General features: G+C 36.6%; 2 protein-coding genes across 2 annotated transcripts in view; both read right to left on the bottom strand.

The window, feature by feature from the left end:
- Positions 1-12,762, bottom strand: part of LOC107717120 (serine protease HTRA1A-like) — a 22,386-nt gene that overhangs the window by 7,169 nt on the left and 2,455 nt on the right. The window contains exons 2-3 of the mRNA XM_016523784.1: positions 5,835-5,937; positions 5,519-5,723 (exon numbers count right to left, since the gene is read on the bottom strand). Coding sequence (XP_016379270.1) covers positions 5,519-5,723; positions 5,835-5,937 — 308 coding nt within the window. The remainder of the gene's footprint in view (positions 1-5,518; positions 5,724-5,834; positions 5,938-12,762) is intronic.
- LOC107717121 (pleckstrin homology domain-containing family A member 1-like) overlaps positions 12,307-12,762 on the bottom strand; it is a 25,097-nt gene continuing 24,641 nt past the window's right edge. The window contains exon 13 of the transcript XR_001637287.1: positions 12,307-12,318. The gene's annotated coding sequence lies outside the window, so the exon portion shown is untranslated. The remainder of the gene's footprint in view (positions 12,319-12,762) is intronic.

The following is a 12,762-nucleotide window of genomic DNA, read 5'->3' as shown; positions in this document are numbered from 1 at the left end:
AGCAGGTTGTGAGGTTACCATAACAGGCCATGAACTCTAATAAAGCTCTGCTATGTGAGACTACAGGTCAGCAGTTCCTTATAATCGTTTACCAGCAGAAGCCCCTGCATCCATCTGGCCTATAAAAGCACAACACTTACCCAGGTGTCTTTGTTAATGATACTGCAGTCTGAAAATACCAGTCAATATGGGACATGTAAAAACAGTCTCACCCTCACCCAATGACAATGAAACACTAGAAAAACTTTGAGAAAGACTTTGTCATTCCCATAAGACTTCCAAGATAAGGCTAGGATAGGGATCTCCAATGAGAGGTAGAAGACGTGTCACAAGGAAGGCAAAGAAAACGGCAAAACAGGATTTTATCTACTTTCAATAGAGATATACTATATACACATACCATCCAGACTCATGTCAGAAAAAACAACAACACAAAAACAATGAAAACAAACACCACTTGATTTTCTGTTAAGTGTTAGGACACCTCTCAAACCTTTATGTTATGTGGAGAAATAAAAGTGAACATTTCTTCACCTATAAAATTGGTAGTGATGTATGATATTTCTTTAGGTGATTTTAATTTCCTTTCGAGTTGATTTTAATCAAACAGCAGTTTGTAGAGCTGAAACAGACATTTCCACTGCCTACAACCATTCCAGTAGTTAACAAGCACTTATGCAAGTGCAAAATGGGTAACACAGTCAGTCGAAGGTTTAGATTATTATTATAAGGTTGTTGTGGAGCTACACAGAGTTTCCACAGGTTGACATTCCCATGCACTACTAAAAATGTGTGTCTGCCTTTAAACATCAGTTTGCAGTTAGTCACAATCTGAACAAAAGCAGAAACAGCAGAATTCAAAAGACATGCAGTAAAAAGGAACTGGAGTTACTCAGATCACTGTCCCGCTCTGCCATCATTGTGCCTGTCAGTAGGCACCTCGTCCCATTTTGTGCCTTTAATTACTGCGCTGTGAGTGACTTTAAAAGATAAGCGCCAGTTTAATTGCTAGCACTAAATTCTCCACTTGGTGAGTTTGTGTTGGATGTGGCTGTAGGTTATTTTCAGTGAGTGAGCTATTGAAGGTTCTTCCCAGAGAAAACCCCAGAGGAAGACTTAAAGGGGTCATATGATGCGATTAAAATTTTTCCTCTCTTTGAAGTGTTACAAGCTCTTGGTGCATAAAGAAGATCTGTAAAGTTGCAAAGACTAAAGTCTCAAATCCAAAGAGATATTCTTCTTTTTAGCAACATCATATGACCCCTTTAATAGAGTTCTCAATTATGTTTCATTTAAGTAGCCTAATCCTTGTCTTTGGGATTTCTCTGAAAATTTCCTACGAGTAATAAAAACAGACACAGATAAGACAATTATTGACAAACAGTAAACAGCTATAAAATAAATGTGGAGAGCTTCACTCACAATGGTTCACTCTCTCAATTTGATCCTAGAAGGATATGATGAGAAATGTTTGAATCAATCTGATTTTGTTCAGATGGAAATTTCAGACTTTTTAGTTTTCGTGCTCATGTCTGAGATATCAAGTGTATTTACATGCACGCTAAAACATTGTCAAAATAAAATAATAATGTGTATTATAAAATGTCATGTAAATGCTTTAGTACACCTGAAATCAAACCTGCCTGTTATCTAACAAACAACAGACTAATAACTCAATTGTAAATCATCTTCCTCCAGCAAGTTAATCAGGTTACAACTGGCCCCTGCATTGTGTGATTGCTATGAAAGTCAGGTGATATGTATACTTGGACAGTTGAGGCTTGAGATCTCATTTAAAACTCTAGAGGAGACATATGCGCTTACCAGGACCCTTTTTTAGGAAAAAACTAAAAATCTGAGATGTTGGAAACATCTTGGCTCCATTTGCTGCTCTTGTTGCATTTTGAAAGAAACAATTGAGATATTAAAGAAACCTTAATTGTGATTTTCCTTCCTTCCTATGTGTTCTTGATGTATTCAATCACAGAACAGTTGGAAAAATCAGCCTGAAACCTGGAATGATACTATATTCTTCAAACTTGAGATGAGTTCAGACTTGTGAGTTTCTGAGTGTGTGTTTGGGGGGAGGGGTGTTCAGTGACATACTATTTCCACGTCACTGTCCCACATTGTAGTTTATACCATGTATATCCTCTTTGAATTTGCACTTCCACTCTTGCTTCAACATGGCCAAAACTGCTTCTCTGTTCCTACGTGTAAATAATTTCTTACCCTGTAATATCAAATGACTCATTTTGGCCCAACCAGGAGTCAGCCACATTAGTAGTCTGGACTGCATTTTAGGACACTGGAACATCAATAATCCAAAGAAAACCTGTGTGTGTGTGTGTGTGCAAGCTATGTATTAGCCTTAAAGCTCTTAAATTAAACGGGAAACTTTCTCTTTGCCTTGGCTCACGACCAGAGCAGAGGAATGGAAAGGAAGACATGGGAGATTTACAAATGAGTTGACTAAATGTGTGATGGGCTGAGACATGAAAATGATTAATTTTCCAGGAGCTTCTGAGTTCGGGAACAGGAATGATGGGAAGTTCAACAGATCGTGGAAGTTGGACCCTCAAGAGCTCCCCATCCGTACAGCGTTGCCTTGAATGTGGGTGAAATTTGTGTCCACATACACATACATATGGATTCATTTTCAGTCCCTAACCACATTTCCTCTCTCGCTCACTCTCTCTGAGAGGGAAAACACTTTCCCCTCTTTTCTGTTTCTGAAGTCTGGCTGGTGCAGACAGAGTTATGATTTCCCGAGAAACAGACAGCTACCAATAAAAGGAGGAGAGAAGGAGGAAGAAAGACAGCGTAAAGGACAAAAGATTGAGAAGAAAATAAATAATCTGCTCTACGACTCCCCTCTCAGTGCATCCAACATGTGCTGCCCATTTTCTGCATGAGTGAAACTGCATTGTGTGATATATACACTCATTCCTTCCTCATCAGTTCAAGGCATGAGCATACTGCGTGTGAGTGAATGTGAGTTTAGACTGTGAAGTTTGCAGTTTTGGGGAGTAACTTGTGAAAATTAGTGGTGCAACTAATAATTTTAACTATGAATACATCAACAAAAATCAGAGCAGCATGACAATAAGCTACAATGAGTTATTTTTATCATGTGTTTTGCTATAGCCAAGCAGACTGAAAATATATATATATATATATATATATATTTGTTAAATATTAAAGGAATACGCCACCCAAAAATTACAATTCTATCATAATTTACACACCAACATGTTGTTCCAAAACTGTATGACTTTCTTTTCTCTGTACAACATAAAAGAAGATATTTTAAGAAATGTGTGGTTCCTAATGTTCTTCAAAATACATTATTTTTTCATTCTAGTAAATTATGACAATTTTTTTGGGGGTGAAATACCCTGTTAAATTCTGCTGTTCATCGCTATGTTTTTTACTTATGTATTGACATTAGACTGTCTAGTTTTACGAGTTTTTTTTTTGAAAAGTGCGGGTTCGCTGAAGGTAACTACATACTACTAGCGTAAACAACTACTGAAGCATTCCTGAAGCTCAAATAGTACAATATGGTGCTAGAAACACCAAGGTCAAGGGTTCAATTCCCAGAGAATGCATGAACTGACAAATACTTTGAAACACAATGTAAAATACTTAGAAATGGTTTTAAAGTAACATTAAGTATGTTTCCATACACTTTAAAAGTTCTATTTCAGTCAGACCAAAGCAGTAATTTATCTTCTTAAAATGCTATACTTGTTTTACTCTGACTGTAAAAGTTCTAGACTCAGACAGCTCGCACTGTACCTGGACTACTCAAAAACTCGATTATAACTGTGAATGTAAACGCACTTAATGAAAGTTTAACAGTACTGACCTACTTAAAACCTCTCAACATGCATCAGAAAAAGGGAAGAAATTGCAGTAATTGCTTACAGGGATACAGGCACACACAAGTTCTCTCAAACACACACACACACGACCATATGATGTCATTCAAGATCACTCACTCAAACTGGGGCAAATTCTTTAGCAGCTGGGCATTAAAGAGCCCACTGATTCAAATTCAATCCAGAAGCATCAGAAACACCAGCTGAGAGAGAGAGCTACATAAATCATCTCAGACTATAGGCACTGCCGTTGGATACTACAGGGATCGGGATAAGAAGCAATCGAGGAATCTGATCTTGGAGCAGTATGCATTCTTTGGGAACATCGGATCAACCTTGCAGTCTGGGCTTGTGTGTGCTTTATTTCTCTGGAGAACATATGTTTAAGAGCTTGAGTGATTGTGAGGTTAGGATTGTCAGCCAAACATGCTGCCTGGTGTCTATCAGCCAGCATGACATATATTTTAAGAGTTTGCACAGTGCACTACACTGACCTGAGTGAGTGAGGGGGTTGTGGGTAATAAAAAAATTTCACCTAAGATGCCTTAAAAGGATTGCGTTGGTCATTCTGTATTACGGGGTTAGTAATGTTCCTATTTTGGTTACATGAAAAGTCTCCTTTCCAAATATTACAGCGCTGTGTGATTGCAGTAATTGCTGAAATATAGATGCCAAGTTTGAATTCCTGCAATCTTTAGCACGGCCATCTGTTTTTTCTGTTAATGAAACACTCTTAGGTTATTTGGACTTGGTTTTTTATGTTGCACTAATAGTAACTATATTCTAAAACAGAGCCTGACATGTTTGGTGCATTGCATTTCGTATTCAGGCTTGAACCTCTTCAGTATAAACAAGCAGGATCAAAAATAAAACCTCAGTTTCCATTTATAAACCATAGTGAGGTGGCTTCATAAAACTGTTCAATCTGTCCACCTCAATACACAAACCACACAGATGCTTTGTCTGTGGTGGGCTAAACAAGCTAAGTTCCTGCTGAGAGAATAATGGTCATTAAAACAGTTCAGCAAACAGCTTTCTGGGGCATTACTTTAGCCTTTAAGTCACTGTGCGAATATGTGTGCTTAAAACACTTTTATGCCTGATGAAGAGAGTACAATATCTGTCCCTGAGGCCTGGTAAACTTTCCCTCTCTCTGCATGCATTTATATCCTACTGTCTTTACCATCCTCAGCCTAATTTACCCTTGTATCTAGTCAACCTAAAACGGGTGAACAGCTAAAAGGGAAATCCTGCCGTATGTCACCCTGAATGTTGTCATAGTTACCTGATATTTACAGGCTCGGAGCTATTATAGCTGCTATATGATTTGGTTTAATTACTGTTCATGTTCCAGGAGATTTTCCACCCTGTTAAGCAAAGTTTAGGATTTTTTGTAAATCTTTCTAGCAATAAACATTAAACAAACATCAAAATTAAACAGACAAAATGTAAAGTAAAAACCTTACATGAGAATGTGTATCCAGGGTTGCAAGAATTAGTCTAAATGAAATCTAAATTACAGCAATTAACTCAAACTAAATTAATGCAATTTGTGCTTCTAATGCTAAAGAATGACATGTTTATCGTCTTCATGGAATGTGCTACAGCAGCAGTGCTGTGTTGTTTCCTCTTACCGGTGGATCGATCTTTATGAGGGCGATATCTGCTTTTTCATCAACATCTTTTATCTTAGCATCATACGAGGCTCCGTTTTTAAGCTCCACCTTCACTCGGTTTTTATTGGCTACCACATGGGCGTTTGTCACAATAAGGCCATCGTCAGACACCACAAACCCTGATCCACTTGCCACAGCCATCTCACGCTTTGAGTACACCATCCTAAACAAGACACAAAGAGTATGAAAGAGAGATGGAAACAGATGGAAAGAATGAGACATTTGGTCAAATATTCCTCTTTAATGTAGACTAATAATAACGCTAGAAACTTACTTGCGATACAGTTCAATATGAACCACAGCAGGGCCGATCTTTTCTACAACATCTGCAATGAAATTGTACTTGTATCTCAGGCTGTTGGGGTTATCATGGATAGCTGAAACAAACAAACAAAAAAAAGAGATGTAATGAGAATGTATAACGCAAGAAATGGACAGTAGAGGACAAACATCTGAACATATCAAATGACATCCCTTAAACAGGATACAGAAAGGAAAAAGAGACTAGTAATTAACTAAAAAAAGACAAGTGGTGGGATTTTTCTGTTTAAATATATATATGGGACTTCTGTTGCTTACGTAAGTCAACATCACACACACACACACACACACACATACAGAGAGAGACACGTGAGGGGCATGATCTGAGGTGTCTCTTGGAGGACATGTCTGGAAATGTTGACTCTCGTCCTCTGTAATTTCACCATGAAGGAAAAGGAGTGAGAGATATTTTTTCCCTTTCAACCAAAGGGAGTTTATTATCAGCACTCAAAAGTTCATAATATACATAAAATGTATGAAAATTGCTCTTTTAATTTTACTCTCTTGTTTCATCACCCTCAGGGTCAGACTGTTTTGGAATGCATCACAGACTCAAACGCACAGACGACAGCAGCTGTCATTTGATCCAATCAGTAAGACAGTCACTGCAATGATGGAGGAGCCCTTTTAATTATACAGAATCACAGGGACCCCCAAGAAGACCTGGCTGTTGGAAAGCATGCAAGTTCAAAAGATAAATGTGTCTGTGGCCAGATCGGTTTGTGCTCAGTGAGGGAACATTAAAATGAAAGAGTGGAGTGGTTTATGAAGAGTTATAATATTTGCTTAAGTGTAATTAAAGTCATATCCAGCGTTGCGCTGGCTTGCATTCTGACCTGAGTAATTCAACCTAATTATAGTTTTAACACCAAATCTTCCCAGTTTTGTGGAAAAAAATGTTCCGGATCACTTTACTCATCCATTTTACAACCTAACTCTTAAATTTTAGCTTTCTGGTGTAAATAAATATATATGCCAATAAATGCATTGTCCATATGATTTTTTAATACCTTTGAAAGAAGTGTGAAGGTTACCGATGCTGCATTTATTTGATTAAAAAACAGCAATATTGTGAAAGCTGGATTTTCAGCAGCCATTACTCCAATGTTAAGGATTACAGGATCCTTCAGAAATCATTCTAATATGCTGATCTGGTGCTCAAGGAATGTCTTATTATTATTAATGCTGAAAACTGTTGTGCTGCTTAATATTGTTGTGGCAATAGAAATCTTTTATGACATTATGTCTTTACTGTACTTTTGACCAATGTAATGTGTCCTTGCTGAATAAAATATTAGGGCCAAATTTACTAACAGCCTGCACCAGTGCAAACCCTCTTTTGGCATTAAAAACTACTGTCAGGATTTTCTAAAGACACACAGTGAAACATCACATCAGCATGGACACAGTTATTTTATTGCATTTGAACTTATGAAAACTGTTGTGCTGCTTAATATTGTTGTGGCAATAGAAATCTTTTATGACATTATGTCTTTACTGTACTTTTGACCAATGTAATGTGTCCTTGCTGAATAAAATATTAGGGCCAAATTTACTAACAGCCTGCACCAGTGCAAACCCTCTTTTGGCGTTAAAAACTACTGTCAGGATTTTCTAAAGACACACAGTGAAACATCACATCAGCATGGACACAGTTCTTTTATTTCATTTGACCTTACTGCATATGCATTTGTAGTTTCCATTTCAAACATTAAAATCATGGGAGAAGAGTATTTAAATGAATCATACAAGGTGATTTACCAAGGTTTGCAGTAGTCGGTGTACTGTTATTTGTGTAATTATTTAACGCCCCCAAAAAAGTATGTCTTAAGGGGATAGTTCACCCACAAATGAAAATTCTGTCATTAATTAGTCACCCTCATGTCGTTCCAAAACCATAAGACCTTATTTAATCTTTAGAACACAAATTAAGATATTTTTGATTAAATCCGAGAGCTTTCTTACCCTGCATAGACAGCAAGGGAACTACCACGTTCAAGGCACAGAAACGTAGTAAGGACATTGTTAAAATAGTCCATGTGACATCAGTGGTTCAACCGTAATTTTATAAAGCTACGCAAATATTTTTGTTTGCAAAGAAAACAAAAATAATGACTTTATGCAACAATTCTTCTCTTCCCTCTACCACGATGCATGCAGAATGCACACACATGCTTGAATACTGGTGACAGTGGTTAAAAATCTAGCTGAAAGTTTGGGAGTTTGATGTCCAGGGCTATTGTTGAACAGGAACAAGCAGAAACGGGTTGCTGAGGTCCATTCTGCTGTATTACTGTTGAGCTAACAGCATTAAAAAAAAGAACTCAAGTTCAACCCTGAGACTGCATCTAACTGTATTCTGCCATAGAGAATTTAGGACACTAAAAGTTGCTCTAAAAGGTCAACTATGCTTGAATATTGGGAATGCAAATAAACTCTTCAGTCATCAAATGTCTAAATTAATCTTACATTTAGCGTATATCAGACTGACTGGACTGGAGATTTACTCTGGGAAGTTGAAGGCCAAAGAATTCTAAACAAATCCTCCCTTTAGCCATGTGATGGAAAAGTATTTGGGTTTTTTTCCTCTTTGAAAGACAGACCATATGATTAGGTCAAATACCCTGGTAGAGACAATAGAATCAGACATGCTTGTCTCATCTTGGCCCACAGTCAGGTACTGAAACCCAAGAGGATCACAAAGATTTAAACAAATTCATAACCTCTTATCTCTGACAGAACAAAACCTTTCTGGACATTTTATGAATTATTAGTGCATATTCTGGCCACACTTCCACTACAAGCATCAAAATGATTTAACCAGTGCTACTGTTGATGCATTTATGGTTTAAGACTCCATAACCTTTGCTCTCAGAGATGCAAGACTGCAACATCTGGCAGTTAATCACATTGCCAATCCTGAAAGAACCAAAATCATTGTTGACATGCGCACATGCATGGGTTTGTGCATCTGCTGACTCATTTTCATCTGATGAAATGTTTGAACACACAGTACAGGGCACAGAATTCAACCCATCACAACTAACCATCCTCTGCAGACCAACAGGAAAAAGGAAACAAAAGTTTATTTTATGGCGACAGAACATCCAGTGTGGTGAGACTGACCAGCTCCAGACTAACATTAAACAAGGCATTCAATCTAAAATCACATGTTTTGAGAAAAGCTATCAAAACAAGTGAGAAAAAAACAGCAGTAAAACTCAACGTCAAGATGGAAAAAAGTATAGGCTACCTTTCACATGAGGATTCTTTCACATTGCCTATCTGCAGTAAAATGGTGCATCAATAATCCAATAATGTAAAGTCACCTTATTAAAAAAATAGAGATTTCCAACTCTAAATTTGGTAACACTTTATGTTAAGGACCAAATCTCACTATTAACTAGTTGCTTATTATCATGCATATTACTAGCATTTTGGCAGTTTATTAGTTTACAAGCACATATTAATGCCTTATTCTGCATGGCCATATTTTAGATCCCTTAATCCGGCACCATACCTAAACTTAACAACTTATTAACTATTAATAAACAGCAATTTCAGAGTTTGTTCAGGGAAAACTATTAGTTAATAGTGAATATGTGTTCCCTATTCTAAAGTGCATGTTACCCTAAATTCTGATTGGATGAGCTGCTATGTTGCGTGGCAAACGTAAACTTCCTGCAGCTATGCTAATGAACTATAACATGGCAGAACAAGTGTTTGTCCTCATTTTTGTCAGTGATTAATTTAACAATTTATTCAACATTTATGAAAAGAAAAGGCACAAGCTCAGAACACACCTAACCTGTGGTTCAATCATTGTAACACACAACCTGGCTTATTACTTCAGTAAAATTTTAGTAAAGTTTCATTTTAAAGAACTACTGGGCTGGTAGCCAAACCTGCCAAGAATGTGCTCGGCTCTGAACTAAATACATCAAAGCCTGCACAAATATGAGCCGTTTGTGTTTTAACTGAAACACTGCCAGATTACAACATATGGTCTGAGAGAATGAAATGACATTTGTCCTAGAGATCCCGGGGAGGTGGAGACATGCAGCCTGTGAAAGCTGGTTGAACCATCAATTTATTCCAGAATGTCATCTTGAAATTTAGTGTATACATAAAACTGTTCACATTGCAAATTTAAAAAGAAAAGGCAAGACTTCTGGACAAAAGATTAAATGCTGCCTAAAAGTGTCCACTTAAAAGTTTGATTTTAAAATATATTTAGCATGATAAAATAGCTTTACTGTATCTGCAGTTGCAAGACTCCAAGAGAATAAATTTTCTAGCCAGATGTTCAAAGATTTTGCATTCGATCAACTCAGGTATTTCTACCCAAGCCAGGACATTTTAATAATATTTGCTAATACCGTTCACAAGTTTGGGGTCAGTAGGTTAAAAAAAAAAATTATTAATAATATTTTTATTCAGCAAGGACACATAAGTGACAGTAAAAATGTTTATAATGTTAGATTTTTTTTCTATTCATCAAAACAATAGACAAATGTTTCCAAAAAAATCTTAATCAACACAAGTGCAACACTGATAATGATAAGAATTGTTTCTTGAGCACCAGATCAGTATATTAGAATGATTTCTGAAGGGCCATGTAACACTGAAGACTGGAGTAATGATGCTGAAAATTCACCTTTGCCATCAAAGGAATAAATTAAATTTGAAAATATATTCAAATAGAAAATAGTTAAAGTTATAATAATATTTCACAACATTACTATTTTTGAATGCAGACTTAGTAAGCATAAGAGACTTATTAAAACATAAAAAAAATTAATCTTACAGCCCCAAATCTTTTGAAAGGAACTCTAAATGTATGGAGGAGAAGAGTAAATTGTCTATTCTATTCTGAAACAGCTTCTGGCATAGGGAGAGCTCACTCCTGGCTAGCACAGTTCTCACAAAAGTCAATAGAATCGGTGAGGGATGAAACCTTGTGAACATGAACAGGTCATGCCTGTGGCTCGGAGTTATAGTTATGGTGTCCAGTTACAGTTGTGTAAGCTCTGTCTGAGGCCTCTCTGCTGGGTTTGTGAAGGATTCAGACTGGAGATGTGTGCTTATTTGAGTTCAGTCGAGGCCTATGTAGGTGAGTAGAGAGCAGGAAACGAGTCCTTACTGTGGGAAAGTCCTGTCCTATATTATACTACAGAAGCACAGAAACTAAAGGAGAGGTGGCTGTCAGAGAAAGAGGGCTGGAGAAAATTTATTTGCAAGTGTTTGAGGGAAGGGAGAAGCTCTAGGCTCCAGGGCAGTGAGAAAGAGACATAAATGAATTTGACGAATGAATTTAATGAAACAAATAATGAGTCCTTTCTTGTTCTTTTCATGATCCAGTCATAACAGAATTCATTCACACTTATGTGCCTGTCTATTCTTGTTCTCATAGATAGTTAATTTCTAGACTGAAAAATCCATGTGTAGATCTGTGTGAGATTGTGTGTGTTAGTATCAATAAAAAGAGTTCAAACACTTGACTACACTCATAAATAAACATGTCTTTCATAACATGCTAATTGAAGAGTTAAACAAAAGCCGTTTCTGCACAAACAGAGCGCACACACACACACAAAATAACAAAAGCTTAGAATTTAAACAATATAAATTATCAGAACAAAGAGACATTGAAAGGATGAGATACTTTTCTAACCATATCAAACAATACCTCCACACGCACACCGTCACTGCTGTTTTGAGTTTTGAAGAAAAATCACCAGCAAAAATGATTTAAATGACAAAAAAAATACTGTTACAGTCTAATATCAAGAATCACTGTATATAAAATAACAGGATTAATTGTCATGAGAATGTAATATTGTCAAAATGCAATAAATGAAAAATAAAAGTAAATAAAATAAATAGGCTATTATCTTTATTAATTTTTTTTTTCTTTTTATTTTGTGGTGAAATAAGATTTGAGAAAGAAAGAGAAAGAGAGAAGCCACAGAGACGGGAGAAATATGTGCCTCATCAGCATTTGAAGGGCTACTAAACAAATCTACAGAGGTCTGGATGGGACAAACCTCTGAGCGCCTACGAAAACCACACACAACATTAAAAAAAAAACAGATAAAAGCACATAAACCACTGCACATACACACTACAGAGAGCAATTAAAAGCCTGATACATACAAACACAGATATGCTGAGTGTGTGTATCATGAGAGAATTTCAATGCTATGGCTATACATTACACTGCAATAAGGAAATGTGATTTTTGGTTCTTAATACACACATACAAACAAACTAGCATGAGCAAGAACAAGAAAAAAAGACAAATCACAATGAAGAACTGCCAGCAGAAAAACAATGAAAAGACACAAAATACAAAAAGCTTTGGGAAACAAGCTTGAAATATTTAATGAAAACCATGCAAAAGAACACTGCCATAAATTTAAACACACACACACACACTGCCCACTACTATCTCCAGCTCAGAGCCCGTATAGAGATTTTGGCTGCTCCCAAAGAGCCAAGTCAAGTCACCTTAATTTGTATAGCACTTTATACAATACTGACTGTGTCAAAGCAGCTTTTCAGTGTAATATTAATAAATCATTCACATAAACACACATACACACAAACATTCACTTCATCTTTTTCTTACTCCTTATACATAAAACTAATTTTGTAAGCAGCTCATAAGGTTTGGGAAAATTTTTAAGCTGCCCAATTTTGCTAAATGTTCATTTTAAGATGCCCTTTGCACTTTTCCCTGCAGAGGATCCACTGGTGAGCAAGTGAGGTAATGCTAAATTTCTCCAAATCCGTTCTGATAAAGAAGAGCTCATCTACATCTTGGATGGCCTGAGGATGAGAACATTTTCACCAAATTTTCATTTTTGAGAGAAATATTC

Source organism: Sinocyclocheilus rhinocerous, unplaced genomic scaffold (genome assembly GCF_001515625.1).
Source record: "Sinocyclocheilus rhinocerous isolate Xijiao unplaced genomic scaffold, SAMN03320098_v1.1 scaffold119, whole genome shotgun sequence".
NCBI lineage: Eukaryota > Metazoa > Chordata > Actinopteri > Cypriniformes > Cyprinidae > Sinocyclocheilus > Sinocyclocheilus rhinocerous.
This window is presented reverse-complemented; position numbering and strand designations above follow the sequence as displayed.